Source organism: Syngnathoides biaculeatus, chromosome 7 (assembly GCF_019802595.1).
Source record: "Syngnathoides biaculeatus isolate LvHL_M chromosome 7, ASM1980259v1, whole genome shotgun sequence".
Lineage (NCBI taxonomy): Eukaryota > Metazoa > Chordata > Actinopteri > Syngnathiformes > Syngnathidae > Syngnathoides > Syngnathoides biaculeatus.
This window is the reverse complement of record NC_084646.1, coordinates 5,882,600-5,903,818: the sequence shown is the minus strand read 5'-3', so window position 1 is coordinate 5,903,818 and position 21,219 is coordinate 5,882,600. Positions and strand designations below refer to the sequence as shown.

The 21,219-nt window shown below is 44.5% G+C and overlaps 1 protein-coding gene and 1 long non-coding RNA gene across 3 annotated transcripts in view; one reads left to right on the top strand and one right to left on the bottom strand.

Moving 5' to 3' along the window:
- Window positions 1–3: 3 nt before the first annotated feature.
- On the bottom strand, window positions 4–8,847 carry LOC133503192 (uncharacterized). The gene is made up of 3 exons (XR_009795677.1): window positions 6,177–8,847; window positions 1,909–2,001; window positions 4–1,782 (listed from the first exon to the last, which is right to left on the bottom strand). It is a non-coding gene; the product is annotated as an uncharacterized LOC133503192 (long non-coding RNA).
- Window positions 1,926–21,219, top strand: part of LOC133503189 (protein-glutamine gamma-glutamyltransferase K-like) — a 45,343-nt gene continuing 26,049 nt past the window's right edge. The window contains exons 1-3 of one of the 2 annotated variants that reach the window (XM_061824512.1): window positions 1,926–2,048; window positions 18,936–19,216; window positions 19,348–19,539. In XM_061824512.1, the coding sequence (XP_061680496.1) occupies window positions 18,937–19,216; window positions 19,348–19,539 (472 nt within the window). In that variant the 5' untranslated portion in view covers window positions 1,926–2,048; window position 18,936. Of the gene's footprint in view, window positions 2,049–3,915; window positions 4,004–18,935; window positions 19,217–19,347; window positions 19,540–21,219 lie in introns of those variants that run through there. The other variant, XM_061824511.1, reaches the window with a different exon arrangement.

The window sequence follows — 21,219 nt, the reverse complement described above, 5'->3', positions numbered from 1 at the left end:
CCACCTAGAGAAAACCCACACAGGCATAGGGAGAACATGTGAACTCCACACAGGCGGGTCCGGGATTGAACCTCGGACCACAGAACTGTGAGGCCAACGCTTTACCAGCTACCCAACCACGCCGCCCTTGAATTAAAATGAAAATTGTAAAAAAAAAATGTAAAAGTTCTTAAAATTACCATAATTCCTCTGTATTGTTGACCCCAAGTATTTGAAGTCGTCCACCCTCGCCATCTCTTCTCCCTGTAGCCTCACTTTTCCCCCTCCACTTTTCTCATTCACGCACAGATATTCTCTTTTACTTCGGCTAATCTTCATTCCTCTCCTTTCCAGTGCGTGTCTCCATCTTTCCAATTGTTCCTCTGCATGCTCCCTGCTTTCACTGCATATGACAATATCATCTGCGAACATCATGGTCCAAGGGGATTCCAGTCTAACCTCATCTGTCAGCCTATCCATTACCACTGCAAACAGGAAGGGGCTCAGAGCTGATCCCTGATGCAGTCCCACCTCCACCTTAAATTCCTCTGTCACACCTAAGGCACACCTCACCACGTCTGTTTACAACCGTTTTTTTTTTTAATTTTATACTGCTTACAAATGCTGACAAGGGCTAGCGACTGTTTGTTTCTGCTCTGTAACTTTTAAACCACACACTTGACAATAGTAAATGGGGTGGGGGTGGAGGGGTTGAGCCAATGACATGTACTACAATAACCCCCCCCCCCCCCAAAAAAAAGAGAATTCCAGCGGACCCAGCATGAAATTTTAACGGTAAATGAAACCTATATTTTTAAAAGTCCTGAAAACACACATCCATCCGTTTTCTATTGCACATCATTAAGATCGTACAGCTCCAAATATGTATTACACTTTTTTAATAGTTGTATCGAAGACCAAGCCTTACCAAAACACACTATTATTATATAAACTCATTATTCCCTCCATTTTTCACCATTACAATGGATTTGTTGAGGTGAATCCATTCATTAACCGCAGAACTTATTGAAAAAAGCCTTTACAATAGGTCAACTGCACCTGCAACATAACAGGATGGTTGACCTTTAGTCAGAAATGGAAAAAAAAAATCCCAATCAATATTTTCCATCATTAACTCCATTATTCACAATGTCAAATAGTAAAAAAAAAAAAAAACTAAAAAAAACAGCTTTGCAATCTGTCAATTAAACCTGTTATCCAATGTGTCAGAAACAGGAGAAAAAAAAACATTTTTCTCTTTATTAATTCCTATACTCACAATTGTGACGGATTTTTATAGTTGATTAAATTTAATAATCTGCTACGCTAACTAATTTAACTCTACAACACTCATTTCGACCTACCAATATAGAAACGCAGTCTTGATTAAAGTGTTATGTAAATGTATGACATATTTATAGAGGGCGGCATGGTGGATCAGCTGGAAAGCGTCGGCCTCACAGTTCTGAGGTCCCGGGTTCGATCCCGGCCCCGCCTGTGTGGAGTTTGCATGTTCTCCGCGTGCCTGCGTGGGTTTTCTCCGGGTGGGCACTCCAGTTTCCTCCCACATCCTCAAAACATGCAACATTGATTGAACACTCTAAATTGCCCATAGGTGCGATTGTGAGTGCGGCTGTTTGTCTCCATGTGCCACGTTTCTTATTGTTGCTTTCCACTCTGAAGCTTATAAATGATGACCGCGGCGTCGCCTACTTGTCACGTGTCGTGCGTTTTCCACCCGTTCGGCGGCGCGGATCGTTTATTGTACATGTCGGGAGATGCGCTCAGTCGCCACAGAATTATCTGTAAATGAAACATTAAATGGTGTCACTTGCCTTAACCGTGAAAGCTTCCCGTGTGGTTTGTGCGTGGAAATGAATGAAATGAAACGAATGGACATTTTCAGAGAGGAGCGTCGTCTTGACTCACCTGCAGGAGTTGCGCCACGTTTTTCCATTGGCTCGTTTCGTGGGACGATGAGCCTCGATAGTTGGATTGTGTCATGCACGGGAACAATATTTTCTGAAGAAGGTGAAAAGGCAAAGTGATGCAACTAGAACGTGTCAGCGGTGAGTCCCACCTTAGCCTTCCTTTGGTTTATTTATTTAGAACCGCAAAAGGTAATGTGACTCGCTACATGTTTAACGATTACAAAAAAAAGTCTTGTCAAAATTGGAAATTCTAATAGGAAATAATATTACATTGTCGTTCTTTAGACCCTGGTGTCACTACATGTTGAGTACAGTGATGCCTCAGTTCTTGACCACAATCCGTTACAGAAAACGGTTCGAGGAAGGATTTGTTCGAAAACCGAATCGATCTTTCCCATTACAATGAATGGAAAAAGAAATAATGCGTTCCAAGACAAAAAAAATTGGCTTTTTAAAGGATTTTTTTTTTAGCTTTTCCTGATAATAAACTGCATAGTAGAAATACATGTATAGTTTAAATACTTTATATAGAAAAATAATTTGAGAAATATATTTATTTTTTGCTTCAAATGTATGCTTTAGTAGTAGAGTACGCTAGGCTGGGAGCGCATTGCCGTATCTGTAGCAACTCGGCCCCCAGCCTTGTAAACTTTTTTCATTAACAAAAGTGCAGAATAACTTTAAACAAGCAACTTTCCTTCATTGGAGCCATGATTGGGGGATAATACGGTGGTCCTCGATAAGATGAAAAACAACAGTCACTACCGGGACACGTCTGTGTACAGAGGCTGCGTTGTACAGAATAACAAAAGTGTGCTGGTTGCGCCTCTCCGGGTTTTTTTGTGGGGGGTGTTCGAATTGACAATAACAAAACGCGTCGTGGGTCGGTCAACTGCTTGCGCCGCGAGTGATGTTTTTTCCGGGTTTTAACAGAGGGCGTTCGAATAGACAATATCAAAACGCGTCGTTGGTGGGATCAACTGGTTGCGCACGCACAATAGGTTATTTCCGTGTTTTTTTCTGCGGCGTGGGAATTCACAACAAAGCGCGTCTGGCTCAGCTGGTCTGGCCCCACGCAATACGGGGTCGTTCAAGTACCGATTTTTGTTCAAAAACAAGCACAATTTTTTCATTCATTTTCATTTTTTCATTCGAAAAACAATTTGTTTGAAAACGGGGACCTTCAAGAACTGTATCTTTACTGTATATTTAATACACTATGAAAATACAAATAAAAATAGGTTAAAAATAAAAAAAGTAGTAATAATAATAAATAAAAAAAGAGAAAAGTGAGAATGACAGCAGCAGAATTTTAATTTTACAAGAGTTGAAGTGACTCGTTATATACTGTAGTTGTTAAGAAATATTTTTAGGCTGAATATTACAAAATATAAATCAAATGGGAAATATTTGTAAAAAAAAAAAGTGCCAGACATTTCTGCCTTTTTTTTTTTTTTTTTAAACTCCGTTGCAACTGTCTGGTCGTTGTATTTAATATAATGAAGAATTCAAAACAGAAATACGGAAACATTTCTTTCCTTTTTTTTTTTTTTAAAAAGCACATTTCCTCGTTCCAAAATTCCAACCTTTCAATGTCTTGTCCTCTGTCTGATGCTGTATCCCTCCCGTTCTGAGTTACCGTGTTCAAAAGCGATATAACCAGTCAGTGCGGATGACGCGAATGAGTCAACTAGTGCGTCATTTCTGTCAGATTTATGTTGTAGACGGACCACTACCTCGCCTTCCTTACGTATGCTGTGACAAGACAAAGTAAGTAAAAAGTACATAAAAGTAGATGTTAAAAATACCAATACAACCAGTAATAAACCCCACTTTTATTCATAGTGTAAAATACAAAGTTGACTTTCCAGATGACAGTTGAAGAAATGTGTCGGAAATGTAACGTGAATGACTTTGTGTGGGTGTGTGGTGGGGGGGGGCGTGCCCTCAGCGTCGGAGGAATACTTGAAAGTGGAACATGTGGAATGCAAGCAACTAGTCTTGAGAAACACCACAAAGCCTTGTGGATAAGAATATTTCCTCTTCCTCCTCCTCTGCTCGACCTCCTTTTTTTGTATCCTCCGCTGACTTGAGTGAGTCTCTTTACAGTACTTTTAGGATTACTTTGTCGGAAGTGTCGTCTTTGGGAGTTCACGGCTCGCGTTCCAGGTGGCTTTCTAAACAAAGTTCAAGTTGTTTCGCTGCTGCATCCGTGCAGCTCGGGAACGCGGTAGCGAGTAGCTTGGAACGTTCAGGGGATTTTTTTAAACTGCCTACCCTGAGGTCTTCGGATGGACCCAAAGCAATACGGAATATCATTGGTATTTTTTTAGAGCACATTTAACACGAGTAAAATTATACAGAAACATATTTACTTGGATTAAAATAATGTTTTTCTGATATTTTTTTAAGGGCTTTGTTTGAATTTTTCCCTGCATTTTTTGGAGTATTTTTTCAGTTTTTCTACCCCCACTAATTTTCCCCTATTTTTCTGAATACCCCCCATTATTTTGTGTTTTTCCTGACTAATTTTTGTTCCACCTTTTTTTTCAGATTCTTTCCCAACCCCCCCCCCCCGAGTTATTTGGATGCATCGAACTGACGCGAGAATCCGCGAAGTGCAAGTGACTCTCTGCGGAGTTATTAATGGTGGATTACTGCTTACACTCCTTCAACCTGCCCATACGCGTTTACAGTACCAGTTTAATTAAAGTACGTAAGGGACATAATTATTACATTGTATGATACGATAATTTTGCTTTAGTTTGGCAGATCTTAATTGAACCAGTAAGGTAAACGCGTATGGGCAGGTTGAAGGTAATCCACCATTAGTGCATCTGCTAAGAGGTTTTTTTTTTTGCAGTTCTCAGGTTCTCGTGTGACTTCGATGTGTCCTAATAACTCTGAAAAACAGGTGGAAAAAAATTTATCAAACCGGGGCGAGGACAGGGGGAAATTAGCCGGAAAAAGAAAGACAAACCATTTCTTTTTAGGAAATCGCAACTATTCATAGGCCTTTGTAAAAAGAAATGATTCATGTGGAATGTTTCTACTACTGTTACGTGTGAATTTAGAATATATCCCCTCTCTCAAACCAGCAAAATATGACAAAGCAGTTGTATTGTGTTTAAGACAATTTAATCACACACACGAGTACAGACAAGGTCAGAAAGAGCTACATTGCGTTTTTTGTAGACCTAGAGAAGGCCTACGACAGAGTACCAAGAGAGGAACTGCGGTACTGCATGCGCAAGTCTAGTGTGGCGCAGAAATATGTTAGAATAGTACAGGACGTGTATGAGGGCAGCAGAAAAGCGGTGAGATGTGCCGTAGGTGTGGCAGAAGAATTTAAGGTGGAGGTGGGACTGCATCAGGGATCCACGCTGAGCCCCTTCCTGTTTGCGGTAGTAATGGATAAGCTGACAGATGAGGTTAGACTGGAATCCCTTTGGACCATGATGTTCGCAGATGATATTGTCATATGCAGTGAAAGCAGGGAGCTTGCGGAGGAACAATTAGAAAGATGGAGACACGCACTGGAAAGGAGAGGAATGAAGATTAGCCGAAGTAAAACAGAATATCTGTGCGTGAATGAGAAAAGTGGAGGGGGAAAAGTGAGGCTACAGGGAGAAGAGATGGCGAGGGTGGACGACTTCAAATGCGTGGGGTCAACAATCCAGAACAATGGAGAGTGTGGTGAGGAAGTGAAGAAATGGGTCCAAGCGAGGTGGAACAGTTGGCGGAAGGTGTCTGGTGTTCTATGTGACAGAAGAGTCTCCGCTAGGATGAAGGTCAACGTTTATAAATCAGTGGTGAGGCCGGCCATGATGTACGGATTAGAGACGGTGGCAGTGAAGAGACAACAGGAATGTTGAGGTTCTCGCTAGGAGTGAGCAGGTTGGATAGGATTAGAAATGAGCTCATTAGAGGGACAGCAAAAGTTGGATGTTTGGAGACAAGATTAGAGAGCAGACAGAGATGGCTTGGACATGTCCAGAGGCGGGAGAGTGAATATATTGGTAGAAGGATGCTGAGGATGGAGCTGCCGGGCAAAAGAGGGAGAGGAAGACCAAAGAGAAGGTTGACGGATGTTGTGGGGGAGGACATGAGGACTGTGGGTGTTCGAGAGAATGATGCACGAGGTAGGCTTAGATTGAAAAAGATGACACGCTGTGGCGACCCCTAAAGGGACAAGCCGAAAGGAAAAGAAGAAGACACGACAATACAACACAAATCAAAATGGAAGTTCAAAGACCGAATACTCACCAAAGTCGAACGAAGGTTCCCAAACAGGCAAATGTTCTTCCCAGCGAATATTCCGAGCGAACGAACGTTCCAGAAACGTCCAAAAGACGAAGGAATTGTGTACTTGACGGAAGGCAGCGGCGGCCGTAAGAAGCTCCCGTCGACAGACCTTCTCGGAACATCCCAGAATCCCGCATCGCAAAAGATCCGCATCATAATAACTCAGCAACGTATGAAAGGAAAATAAAGTAAAATAAGAATACACACATACATAACACTACTAATATTGCATTTTCCCATTAAAAACTGTTGCACATTCCTAAATGGACCAACAAATATTGATGTTACGGTTTCCTAAAAAGAAGACAAATTATTGTTGTTGCACTTTCCTCAAAGAAAAGATTTGTGCTGTCACACAAGATTCAACATCATTGATAAAAAACAAACAAAAAAAAAAAAAACTGCACTGTATTTATTTTATTTTCATATAAAAAACAAGAAAAGTTATTGCATTTTCTCGCCTGATGTGAACTTTACCATGATCTAAAAAATTAGATACATACGGCACACATTTATGGCGTACTGTTACACCACGTAGTGCAAAAAAGAACAAACAAGTGTATGTTATATGTATGTTATGTATCTGCTCGTTAAAGTTTGTGTCCAGTTGTGATTTGTTGTGTTGGACCAGAATGATTCCTCAGGTCCATTTCCAGTTTTGTGGCTCTCCAAAGTGTCCCACATCTGAGCTGCTTCGTACATTTGTTGGAATAGCCGTGTTGAATTTAAATCCGCGGCGAGCGCACAACAAGCGCAGCGTGTAATCCTTTGTGCCTGTCAGCGCAGCATTCCAAAAGTGAACGTTCCCTTTTGTCGGCGCCAGCCGCCCTCGACGACAAGCAGCCCGCGGGCAAAAACGGGTCACAAGTGTGCCTCGTTGCATCTGTTGACATCCTCGTGTTGGATCTGACATCACGCGGGAGGTGGGTGGGCGAGGTTGGGCTACTTTTTCTTTGCCAGATAATCTTCATTCATGGAATTTTCTGCGCTCAAGGCACGCGGGTGAGCGGAATTTTGCGCACCGGCTGATTAAATCTGTTTTGGGATCAGTTGACACGCTCATATCGTCGCTGCGCTAGCCCGAGAACAGTTTAGTAATAATCTGCTGCCGGATTACACATCTTTGTTTTGTGTTTTTTTTTTTTTTGTTTTTTGTAGTCTCCATCATTTGGAGCACCGTGCAGGCTGGAATTTCCAGAAAATCTGCCGCATTTTGGCAGATGCTACGGGCGCGTTTCATTTTTTCCTTTACTGCGCAGGGGTCCTGCTCTGCAGTGAAAAAGCAACATTGACCCCGCAGGGAGTCCTCGGTCTACTACGACTGAAATCCGTTGCTACAGTCGCGGCTTTACTCGGATTTCGAATGAAGTCGGATTCCGCCATTAAAGTCGGAATTTACATCAAAATACTTTGTATAAAAAATAAACAAATACATTGAAATAAACAAAATGATATACTTAGCATGACTGCTGAGAGTTGGATGGAGAAGAAGAAGGGGAGGCGGTGCTTAGCTATTGCCAAGGAACCTGGTCCTCAATCCCTCTCCCATCCCCACAAGTATCAAAGAACCTTGTTTTGTGATCATCGTGTCCGACATAGGAACAACGGAACCCTTGACATGTGCTAAAATACGGCTGTCAAGTTGTCTGTCAGTTCTTTGAAAAGGGCCTTGGTCTTCAAACAACTCAAATCTTCGTCTTTTCACAATTTTCATGATGGTTAAGGTGTTTGGAGGGTGATTCGCGGTTGATTAGCTTGAAAACCAGTTGCGTCTGACCGGAAACCGAGGGGTGGTGCCTTTTGGGTTTTTTAGTTGCTTCTTGGTTGCCTCGGTTGTTTGTTCGTGATTTATTCCTTTGGCTGGTCGGCTTTCTTTGGTCCACACAAGCTCGCATGCTGTCTGTGAGCAATATGGCCGCCCCTGGCCTCTGACAGGAAGTTTGAAGAGTTGTGTGATTGAGGTTTCTCTGCCCCCTGCAGGTCTGGAGGGGGACAGGTGCTCTTCCTGTTAGTTGACTTGACAACGGCCTTTGTCTTTAATATTCGTCACCACGGTCGGGCGACTGAAGCCTCGGTGGTGTTGGCGTCTCTCCTTTCTCCAATCTTTTTATGATCTTGAGCTTCGTTTCCATGGTAATGGATTTTCTTTTGGCTGCAGAAGCGTTGCTAAAAGACACGGCTTTCTTTTTTGGGGGCGGTAATGTTGAAAAAGGAGGGCGAAAAATGCGAAAATACTCCCGGCGGACAAGCGTTAGCCAGACAAAATGGCCGACGGGGGATACGGGCGTTGTAAAGTGGAAACGTCTTAACCCGAGGACTTTGTTTCATATTTCCCAGCCTTTGTTGCCGAAGCGTTCATTCGACGTGAGGAAACGCTAACGGCGCGCCAACAAATTGATTTATCTGGAGCAGCTGGTTAGCGTTTTCGCGTGTTCAAATCCCGACCCCGCCCGTGTGGAGTTTGCATGTTCTCCCCCGCGCCCGTGTGGCTTTTCTCCGGTCGCTCCGGTTTCCTGCCACATCCCAAAAACATGCATTCGTCGGGGGCTCCAAATTGCCACCTAAGTGTGATCGTGAGTGTCTCCACGTGCCCTGCGATCGGCCGGCAACCAGTTCAGGGTGTACCCCGCCTCTTGCCCGTTGACAGATGGGATCGGCGCCAGCAGTCCGGCGACCCTTGTGAGGATAAACAGCTCAGATCACGGATGGATATTACTTATTGATATACGTGTGCAATCTGGCCTGTTTATTTAAACCAGGGGTGCTCAATGCGTCGATCTCAATCGCGAGAAAAAAAAAATACATCAATCAGCCGTATTTTTCTGACCTTTCGCTCACCGCACATGTGCAAACGAAGACAGTACAGGAAAACACACTAGTCAGCGAGTTCCCCCTTATTTTAAGCCCTCGCTTAAGAAATCTTATCAAACATGAGTATCAAAAACAAACTTTCATACGGAATGGGAGGCGGCCAACTTTTTAACGACGTCACTTTCGAAGTGCGTTTGCCTCGTCTGCCAACGGAGTGAAATGCGAAGCGGCATTTTCAAACTGCTTATGGAAAATATGACGAAAAGCGAGCTGAGAATGATAAAAGTCAACAAACTAAAATCCCAACGGGTCACTTTTCACACAATCTAGTTCAGGGGTCGTCAACCTTTTTGAGGCCGAGGGCGACTTCGTGAGAACTGATTGTACGAAGGGCTACATGACTTCTCTGCAGCAAGCTCCAGTCATAGTTCATTATACGTACATGAAATATTTTCCTTTGAATTTTTTGTATATTGTGACATTAGAGGTATTTTAAAAATTGAAATAACATAAGCAAGTCAGGTTCAAAATTTAAAGCTGTGGTATTTTTAGAACATGCCTCGCGGGCCACCATGCGCCCGCGGGCACCTGGTTGGTGACCCCTGATCTAGTTCAACAGCGAAAGCCGCCGCCGCTGCATCGTTTCTGGTTTCGTCACGTTATCGTTGATAAGGAGAAGTCCTTTCAAGGCGGAGAGCTGGTAAAAGAGGCATAGCTGACTCGTTCCGATCTTTTAAAAATAAAGCGGAAATATTATCTTCGATCAAATCTCTGCAGCTGGAAAGGACTCCAGTTCCACGGCCGACGTGCGGAAGGACATCGGAGATTGCCCGGGTTGATCGCGAGAAGCTGGCTGCTTGAAAAGTAGATCTTGTGGTAAAAAAAAAAAAAAAAAAAAAAAAGTCTGGGCAAGCCTGATTCAAACTGTAGCCAGGTTCATAAATATTGACACAACTGGAATATTTTTCCGCGCAAACACCACAATATTTTCAGAATGGTAAAAAAAAAAAAAACAAGCCGCACTTTAACTGCAGACTTTCCGCTTTAATTTGAATGTATTTGCATCCAAATCAGGTGACCGGTTTAAGGAAGTGCGACATTTTGTAGATATACCGTACCTCTCACTTTCTAAGTGACGAAAAAGTAATGGGGGGCGGGGGGGGGGAATTTAATCATAAATCAAAACTTTCATTTGTGTATCCTTGGTTGTTAATCCTCTCGCAGTCAATTACAGCCTGGAGTCCGGGACACAAAACGCTGCTGAATTTCATCCCTGCTGGCTGACGCGGTGCCAGGCGTCTCCTGCAACTGTCTTCCGCTGTTCCGGTTTTGTTCTTAGCGTTTTCTCTTCAGCTACTCAAATTTACGGTCGCTTTCGGGTCAGGTTTGGCGATTGCGTAACGTTCCATTTCTCTGCCTTAAAATACGGTTTTCTTCCCGCAGTGTTTTTTTTTTTTTTTTTTTTTTTTTTTTGGTACATCTACGCCGCTGTGAAATGTCATCCAATGAAGGATTAGGCTGATTATGAGCAGATAATATAGTCTCAAGGCCAAACTGTACCAAACAAATATGAGCGTTGATCCAAAGCACAGGCCCAAAACTATAAATTTCATTTGTAAATATGACGGGGCCTCCACTCCCCGAGAGGGGTTGCATCAGGAAGGGCATCCGGCATAAAAAAAAACTGCGGCAAACAAATATGAGCGTTCGTCTAAAGCACAGGTGTCAAATTCCAGGCCCGGAGGCCAGATCCGGCCCGCCGCATGATTTTTATGTGGTCCACAGAGGCAAATCATTTGCGTCAAATTCCATGATTCTTTTAAAATCTGTACAAAAATTCAAATTGTCACGTATCATAAATGAAACGAGATATTACATTCATTTTTGTGTTCCGAAATATGAACCATGTTTCAAAACCATTTTACACTTGATCTCTGATTAAAAACTCAAAATTTCATTTGTAAACATGACGGGGCCTCCACTCCCCGAGAGGGTTGCGTCAGGAAGGGCAACCGGGGTAAAAAAAAAAAAAAAACTGCAGCAAACAAATATGAGCGTTCGTCTAAAGCACAGGTGTCAAACTCCAGGCCAGGGGGGCAGATCCGGCCCGCCGCATGATTTTTATGCGGTCCGCGGAGCCAAATCATTTGCGTCAAATTCCACGATTCTCGTAAAAATCTGTACAGAAATTACAAATTGTCACGTATCATAAATGATGACGGTGAGATGTTATCAGCATTTTTGTGTTGCGAAATATGAAGCATGTTTCAAAACCTCACTACACTTGATCTCTGATTAAAAACTATAAATTTCATTTGTAAACATGACGGGGCCTCCACTCCCCGAGAGGGGTTGCGTCAGGAAAGGCACCCGGCGTAAAAAATTGTGCCAAACAAATATTATGGTTCATCTGATGCAGAGGTGTCAAACTCACGGCCCGTGGGGCCAGATCCGGCCCGCTGCACCATTTGATGCGGTCCGCGGGGGCAAATCATTTGCGTCAACTTCCATGCTTCTCGTGAAAATCTGTACAAAAAAATTCAAATTGTCACGTATCATAAATGATAACGAGATATTACATTCATTTTTGTGTTGCCAAATATGAACCATGTTTCAAAACCTCACTACACTTGATCTCTGATTAAAAACTATAAATTTCATTTGTAAATATGACGGGGCCTCCACTCCCCGAGAGGGTTGCGTCAGGAAGGGCAACCGGGGTAAAAAAAAACTGTGCCAAACAAATATGAGCGTTCAGCTGAAGCACAGGTGTCAAACTTAAGACTCGGGGGCCAGATCCAGCCCGCCGCATGGTTGTATGCGGCCCGTGGAGGCAAATCATTTGCGTCAACTTCCATGATTCTCGGGAAAATCTGTACAAAAATTTCAAATTGTCACGTATCATAAATGTTAATGTTGAGATATAAGCATTTTTTGTGTTGCCTAATATGAATCATGTTTCAAAACCATTTTACACTTGATCTCTGATTAAAAACTCAAAATTCAAATTGTTAATATAATGAGGAGGTTAAAGATAATGTTTTTTGTCATCACGGCCCTCTGAGGGAAACCGTAACTACAACGTGGCCTGCGACAAAAATGACTTTGACGCCCCCTCATCTCAAGCTTAGATGGGAAAAGATGATACGCTGCGGTTACCCCTAACGGGACAAGCCGACAGAAAAATAAGCAGATGTTTGGTCACACAAAAATGTTTGCAATAGTTTAACGTTACCATTTATGATGTGACAATTTGAACATTTGGTACAGATTTGAACAAGAATGAGAACATGATTTGCCTTCGCGGGCCACATAAAATCACGTGGCGGGCCAGATCCGGCCCCCCGGGCCTTGAGTTTGACACCTGTAAATTTCGATCACGAAATCCTCTCTTTCCACATCGTCTTCCCCTCCTCTCACTCTGGTACAAGCTGATCATCGAGCGCATCCGTCCAGAGGATGTTGTTCCAGAACTGCAAAGAGTTTTTCGAAGCACCGCTGCTATCCTTTTTGACAAGTCCCCCCCCCCCATCCCCAACCCCCCCCCCCCCCCCCCCCCCCCGCCCCGGTGTGAACCGTGCCGAGCTCGAAAGAAGTCATCTTGTGCCCGTATCTCACCTGTTCATCGGGTTGTTGCGGATTTTCGGGTGCATTGTTAAAGGGCGCCGAGTCGGTCGGCGAGCAGCGCAACACACTCGGGGGGGCTTCACCGAAGTGTTTTTTTTTTTTTTTTGTCTGCCTGCCTGCCTGCCGCAAGGCCGCTCATTGTTTGGATGCCATTTTAATATGAATGCAGCGCGAGCCCATTGTTGGCCCGTAGCTATTTTCTTCAAAGCGCCTCTTTTTTTGGGAGGCGGCGCGCATCACGGCACTCATTTGAATACGGTAAATATACGCGGCATCGGGCAGGAAGTATTATGCAAAAACGTTTTAATAATTGGTTCTATGTAAATGGTCGGACCACATCCCCCCCCCACCCCCGCAAATGGGCGTGAGCGAGATGTTGCGAAATTTGCCGAGTTTTGAAGTCGTAATCCAGCACCCCTACGCCGAGTTACTTTTCCCAAAGACTGGCTGGCTAGGTCGGGTGAAGATCCGATTTCAAGCCACCGCACGGGGAACGCAAAAAAAAAAAAAAAAAAAAAAAAGATAAGCGAGAGCCGAAGCGCTGCTGGGGGCACAGATTAGCATTAGCTAAATGCGTGCACCGCGGTTACGGTTCTGATGGATTAAGCGCAATTTGGCGGCTCGGGACTGGAGTTGAGCCGCTCCCTCGTTGTCACGGTAATGAGAGTGAAGTGCTCGGGGGTGAGCAGTGGCTTATTTGCGTGAGATAGGACTGCCCCCTCAAATTAGACTTGAGTGAAAGTCCAAATTCATTCCAGATCTATTTTGACAAAAGAAGGCCACAGATTTTAAGACATGAAGTTGAAAACTGTGGAGATAAAAATGGAATATACACTGAAGAAAATAAGTATTTGAACACCCTGCTGTAGTGCGAGTTGTCCCACTAAGTCATCGTACAGGGGTCTGAAATTTTCATCGTGGGTGCAAGTCCACGGTGAGAGAGAATCCAAAAAGAAAAATCCAGAAATCACAATGTATGATTTTTTTTGTGTGATACAGCTGCAAATAAGTATTTCAACACCTGTCCATCAGCTAGAATTCTGACCCTCGAAGACCTGTTAGTCCGCCTTTAAAAGTCGACCTGCACTCCATGGATGATCCTGAATCAGGTGGACCTGTGTGAGGTCGTTAGCTGCATAAAGATAACCTGTCCACCCCATACGGTCAGTAAGACTCAAACTTGTAATATGGTCGAGACCAAAGAGCTCTCCAAAAGACACCAGAGACAAAATTGTACAATCTCAATCGGAGTGGAACCCCAGGCAAGATATCACCTCGTAGGGTCTCAATGATCCTCAGAAAGGTGAGGAATCAGTCCAGGACTACACGACGGGACTTGGTCAATGAGCTGAAAAGAGCTGGGACCACCGTTTCCAAGGTGACGGTTGGTAATACACCAAGACGTCATGGTCTGACACGGAAGGTTCCCCTGCTTAAACCAGCACACGCCAAGACCCGTCTTAAGTTTGCTCATGACTATTTGGATGATACAGAGGAGTCGTGGGAGAAAGTTTTGTGGTCAGATGAGACCAAAATATAACTTTTTGGTCATAATTCCACTAACCGTGTTTGGAGGAAGACGAATGATGAGTTCCGTCCCGAGAACACCGTCCCTACTGTGAAGCACGGGGGTGGTAGCGTCATGCTTTGGGGGTGTTTTTTCTGCACATGGGACAGGACGACTGCACTGTATTAAGGGGAGGATGACCGCGGCCATGTATTGTGAGATTTTGGGGAACAACCTCTTTCCCTCAGTCAGAGCATTGAAGATGGGTCGTGGTTGGGTCTTTCAACGCGACAATGACCCGAAGCACACAGGCAGGAAAACCGAGGAGTGGCTCCGTAAGAAGCATATCAAGGTTCTGGCGTGGCCTAGCCAGTCTCCAGAATCTTTGGAGGGAGCTGAAACTCCGTGCTTCTCAGCGACGGCCCCGAAACCTGTCTGATCTCGAGAAGATCTGTGTGGAGGAGTGGGCCAAAATCCCTCCCGCAGTGTGTGCAAAACTGGTGAACAATTACAGAAAATGTTTGACCTGTGCAATTGCAAACAAAGGCTACTGTACCAAATATTAACATTGGTTTACTCGGGGTGTTCAAATACTTTTCAGCTTTATCACACAAATTAATTGTTGTATTTTTCTTTTGAGATGATCTCACTCTCAGTGGACCTGCACCCACGATGAAAATTTCAGTCCCCTCCCTGATTTGTAAGCGACTTGTAATATAGCAGGGTGTTCAAATACTTATTTTCTTCACCGTATAATCAATTTGAGAAGCGGCCCTATTGTGTCTTCATTTCGTTACGGAGGCAACAAGCGCCCCAGTTGTAAATCAGAGCGCTTGCTCACTTCCGCGAGGCTTTTCCCTCCACACATCCATCAAAGTCGGCGTCGGCGAACGGGCTCTGGACACCCTTTGATGGAATCGCCGCGTTGTGCTTCCTTCTTGGGACCACTGCGGAGGAAGCCGGGGAACAAACGATTGAAGATCGCCGTCTCTCTCGGATGTGATAGCGTTGTTTTTTTTTAATTTTTGATAGCATTTTTACCTTGGTAAAAAAGGCTCCAAATGATGGATGAGAAATCTTTGTTTATTTGCGGCTTTTGTCCTGATTTACGACCGGCCGTTTCCTGAATCGTTTACCTTCACGGGAGCGCCGGAGACCGATCCCGGCTGTCATTAGGCAGGAGGCGGGGCACGCCCCGAGCTGGTTGGTTGCCAGCCAATCGCAGGGCACGTAGAGAACAACAACCATTTGCTCTCAAAATCGCAATTTGGAGTCTCCAATTCTTGCCTGTTTTTGGGGACGTGGGAGGAAACCGGAATGGCCGGAGAAAACGGGCACGGGGGGGACATGCAAACTCCACACAGGCGGGGCAGGGATTTGAACCTCAGTTCTCAGAACTTTGAGCCAGATGTCGTCCAGTCGTGCCGCCTCATTTATTCATTTTAATTGGGCCCACATTTTTGATTGCGTATTTGCCTCCCAACGTTTAGCACATGACGTCGTGGCTAACGCTGGAAGTTTATACTGCTGGCATTTAACTGACAAATGCTCATAATAATGAATATAAATCATCATTTGATCATTCTGTATAATCCGCTGCAATTGGCTGTTGACCAGTTGTGATGGGATTGGGGTGAGGAGTAGTAAATATTACGTGAGCATGAATTACGAGTAACGCGTTCTGATTACCGCAATTTCCGTTTTATAAGCCGCGACTTATTTCACACGTTTTCAACCCTGCGGTTTATGCGGTGATGCCGCTAATTTGTGCATTCTTTCCAACAGCCGCAAGTGGGCACTCGAGCGAAAAATGTAAGAGTGAGACCGGTGGAATATATGTGCCGAGAACGTGACTTTTACCGGTATGGTTTTTTTTTTTTTTTTCAACCAGCCCTGTTAGCGCTGTGCTAGCGTCAGCGCCGTGCTAGCCTGTTGCTTCTGTGTTACGGCCATGTCTCAGTGATTTTTACCGGTATGTTTTTTTCTTAACCGGCCCTGTTAGCGCTGCCTTAGCCTCAGCGCTGTGCTAGTATGTTGCTGCTGTGTTACTGCCGTGTCTCACTGATTTTTACCGGGAGGTTTTTTTTTCTTAACCAGCCCTGTTAGCGCCGCGCTAGCGTGTTGCAGCTTTCTGACTGCCGTGTCACAGTGATTTTTACCGGTATGTTTTTTTTTTTTTTTAACTGGCCTTGTTCGTGCCGCGCTAGCGTTAGCGTGTTGCTGCTTTGTTACTACCATGTCTCATTGATTTTTTTTTTTTTTTTTTTTAACAGCCCTGTTAGTGCTGTGCTACCATGTTGCTACTGTGTAGCTGCCGTGGCTGTTTTTTTTTTTTTTACTGTTTTTTTTTTTTTTTTTTTTTTTTTTTTACCAGCCCTCTTCATGCTACCGTGTTGTTGCTACGCTAAGCTGAGGTGTTAAAACTTCGAAAACGCTTTCTGTGTACCGACTTTCTTTGTATATATCTCGTGTTTCAATGTGGGCACTTGCGGCTTTTACACGGCTGTGGCCTATGTATCTACCAAATGGTATTTCCTTTACAAATGTCCTGGGCGAGGCTTATAACCAGGTGCGGTCTGTCGGCCAGAAATGACGGTAATATTGTAGAATGGTATCAAAAACCTCGTCATTGAATCGGCAGATGCTACGAAATGAAATATATTGTTGAGTCGAGTCAAGAGCAAAAAAACGCATGGCTCTATTGATACAATATTGTCACAGAACAAGCCTGCGGAGACCTGAGGATTTCGTTAATGAGCAGACAAAAGAATATAATTACTCCGACGCTGCCATATTTATTTAAAAAAAAAAAAAAAAAAAAAAACGCTTTTCCCCTGCTTCTCTTCAATACTGTTTAAGCGCACTGCAGACTGTGGTTAAAAAATACTTTCTTTTTTTTTTCCCTTTCCGCTAAGAGCAGTCGCAGTAGCCGCTGTCTCCTGATTTTAGAGGATGAGGGCGGAGGAAGCGCGGCTGTCAAGACACAAAAGGATGATAGTGCTAATTAAAAGTGAGTCATCGCTAATGGCGCGCTAAAGCTACATAAGAGCGGTGTTTTAATAAGGAGGCTTAAGCGGCGGATTGGCGTCTGCGGTCCTCGGCGAAAAAAAGGAAGGCCGAGCTGTAAGATCCGTCACCGGAGGGTGCCGAATATTTAAATAAGGCTCGATTTACACTGCGTTTCGAAATTTTGATTGAATGCCTACACCAGATTTTTGTAAAAAAAAATGTCACATCTCAAGTGCCGCATGTCCTCGTAGAAAAAAAAAAAAGAATAATAAATGATACTCATTAAATGTTGTTCGATTTGGCCCGGGATGACCCCATTGATTGATTTAAAGCGGCGTGACCTCGAAAGGTGCGGATAAGTCCCAGGGAGAGCGGCTATAAAAGTCTACACACCCCTGCAAATGCCAGGCTTTTGTCATATTAAAAAAAAATTAAAAATCAAGACCAAGGCGAAAAAAAAACACGTTTCCACCTCCAACTCAATTTTAAAAAATAAAATAAATCTGACGGGGGGAGTGAAAATAAATTGAGATAATCTGGATGCGGGAGTCTGCGGTTTTATAATGAAATTTGGGGGGGGGGGCTGTTTTTAGAACCTAAACTGTCAAAATCAAAGTCTCGTTAAATGGGAGTGAGCGGCACACGCGCGCCACCGGTTCGAGTGCCTTTGATGAAACCCAATTAAAGTTCCGCTTTTCACACAAGCTTTTGCTGACTTTTTTTTTTGCCGTGTGGCAAAAGCCTGAAGGTTTTGTGCTTTAAATATGTTCGTAAATCCTTTCACCTTGACTAAGACAGTTGAAGGAAAAACACCCCCAAAACATGATGTTGCCACTGTTACCGTTGGCTGCAGTGGGTGTTTGTTCCAAACATGCCTTTTGTAATTATTGCCCAAAAAAACGTGGTTTCATCTGACCATAACTAGCGTTTGGGAGACATTGTTATGGTCCGATGACATGACATAAGCTTGAATGTGAAAAATCCCAAGTTGTAAGAGGGTGTGCACACTTGTGCAACTAGATTATTTCAGTTATTTGGTTTTACTTCCCCTCCCAAAAAGGTTTTGGTGGACAAGATGTCACAAAACCCTTGAATTTGGAAAGCAGTGTGTCGTTCACAGGTGTCAAACTCGAGGCCCGGGGGGCCAGATCCGACCCGACGCTTGATTTTATGTGGCCCGCAAAGGCAAATCATGTGTGTCAACTTCCACGATTGTTGTTCAAATCTTTAACAAAATTGCAAATTGTCATGATCATAAATGCTAACGTTGAGATGTTGCGGCCCCATAACAGCCCTCTGAGGGAAACGGTAACAACGATGTCGCCCTTGACAAAAATGAGTTTGACACCCCTGGTGCAGATCTTATAAATGTACTCTATATTATGTATAAGTCATTAATATCAAGTGTTATCCTTCCATTTTCAGGTAGGTTGTAAATAACTTCGGCAGACTCGGAGCACGTCAAGTCGCGCCCCGAATAAATTCCGAGCGGAGTCATAAAATCGTGCTCAGCCGCAATGTCTGTCGAATGATAAATGAAATGTTTTTCAGTGATCACACAAAAAAAAAAAAAAATCTGAAAAACAACTCCGGTATGATATTAAATGTATTGTATGTCAAAACAAAAGCTTTGGCTGATGTCACATCTGGACTACGCCACACGACCTGAACAGAAAGAATTCAGTGTCATGTGCGGGGTCTCGCTGTGACGACCCGGGCTAAGGTTTCACTCCTCCGTCCGATAACCTTTCGAACTTTCCCCTCAGGATGGCGGTGGAGACGCGTTATTCCCGCGACACGTCAGCCGTGGGTCGATTTCCGAGCGTCACCTTCTCCGCGGGTGACGCCGACCCCGAGGAGTCTCCGGCGGAGGCCCCCGATGACGGCGGGGACGACGCCTGCCGGCGGTGGCTGCGCCGCGTGGGCCGCTGCTGCTGCCCGGAGACGGACGAGGACGTCAGCGATACGCTCGTCGCGGCGCTTGAAGAGGGCAAGGACGAGGCGGAGACCGGCAAGAACCCCGCGGCCGGCGATAGCGAGCTCGCCGGTACGCGCCTTATGAAATTTTATTCTCAGTCCCTGATGAACAAATGAGAACTTCTGGACCAGTTTCGACGCCGGACGTTTGGGAATCCCCGCGGTCTCGTCTTAATCTGCCCGCGTGTTGCGTTTCTGCAGAGCTGCCCCTCAAGGTGACGTCCGTGGACCTGATGAAGAGCAAGACGGGAGCCGAGCGCCTGGCGCACCGGACGCACCTCTTCCAGTGCGACGACTTCATCATCCGGCGGGGCCAGACGTTCCACGTGTGGATCACGCTGTCCCGGGCGTTCCGGCCCGGCACGGACAAACTTCACCTGGAACTCAAAACAGGTGTGTGCCTATAAATGTATGATTTTTTTTTAATATACCGCAATGTCCGACCTACAAGCCGTGACTTTTTTCACACAATTTCAACCCTGCGGTTAATGCGATGATGCGACGCTAGCGTTAGCGTGGTTTTAGTGCGGCGCTGGCGTTAGTGAACATGGTTATAAGCCTCGATACACAGAAAGAGTTTAACGCAGGGTTGAAAGCGCTAGCCCTGTACCGAGGCTTATAACTAGGTGCGCTCTGTAAGACGGGAATTACGGTATTTTTAGGTGGAACCTATTTCCATGTGAGTACCATACTGTTTTTGCGCGGAAAAAAGTTCTCATCTCAGATCCAGAAAATAGTGATAAAAAATAGAAAATAGATTACTGTAATTTCCAGCCTAAAAGCTGCGACTTTTTTCACACACTTTCAACCCTGCGGTTTACGCAGTGATACGGCGCTAGCGTTAGCGCAACACTAGCGTTAGTGCACCTGGTTATAAGCCTCGGTACACAGAAAGAGTTTAACGCTAGCGCCGCGCTGACGCTAGCCTGTGCTTATAATAGCGCAGTTAAGCATTTGAGAATTTGCCGATAAATTTATTTATTAATTTTTTTAATATACCATAATGTCTGACCTACAAGCCGTGACTTTTTTTCACATGCTTTCAACCCTGTAGTTTATGCGGTGATGCGGCGCTAGCGTTAGCGCACCTGGTTATAAGCCTTCGTACACAGAGTTTAATGCGTGGTTGAAAGCGCTTGCGTTAAACTCTTTCTGTATACCGAGGCTTATAACTAGGTGCGCTCCGTTGGCCGGGAATTGCGGTATTTTTAGGTGGAACCTATTCTGTTTTTTTCTGTGTTAGTGCCAAACTCTTTTTGCGCTTATGTCATGCAAGGACATAGCCTTGTCTAATGCAAAAAGCTCTCATCCCGGATCCGGCAAATAGTGGCTATTCAATTTAAAGATTACCGTGATTTCCGGCCTACAAGCTGCGACTTTTGGTTCATGCGGTGCTAGCGTCAGCGCGGCGCCAGCGTTAGCGCACCCGGTTATAAGCCTCGGTGGACAGAACGAGTTTAACACTTGCGCCGCGCTAACACTAGCCCCACACTAACGCTAGCGCCCCGCTAGCGTTAAACTCTTCCTGTGTACCGAGGCTTACAACCAGCTGCGCTCTGTAGGCCGAGAATTACGGTACTTATGTAAAAGAAACGTCTTCTCAATTTGAGATGCCAGAAAAATGTTCGTAAGAAATTTGAACGATTAAAATAATGGGCAAATGTGTCAAACGAGGCTTCAAATTCATGAATAATTGAGCCGTCGTCGCTCTACATATCGACACCCCACTGCAAAATGGATGCCACTTGAAAAAACATCAATCCCACTAAATATCAATATCAAGTAAATGAGAAAAATGACACGGCGAAAAACATTTTAACGCGACATATGAATGGTCCGTGTTCCTTCGTCTCTGTACGTGCTTTGATCAGTTCGCTGACATATTTAGAACTAAATTGCTGCCACTTTACGGGATCTTTAAGTCCAATAGCATTCCATATTTCGACTCGGGCCATTTCTGCCGTCATCTCCCGAGGCACGAGTGGGAATTGTGATTCCGCGCGTGAGCACTTGCCGCCTCCTTGTCTAAAAACGGCAGCTTTTAAATGTGACGGCAACGCCAACAACTTTTGG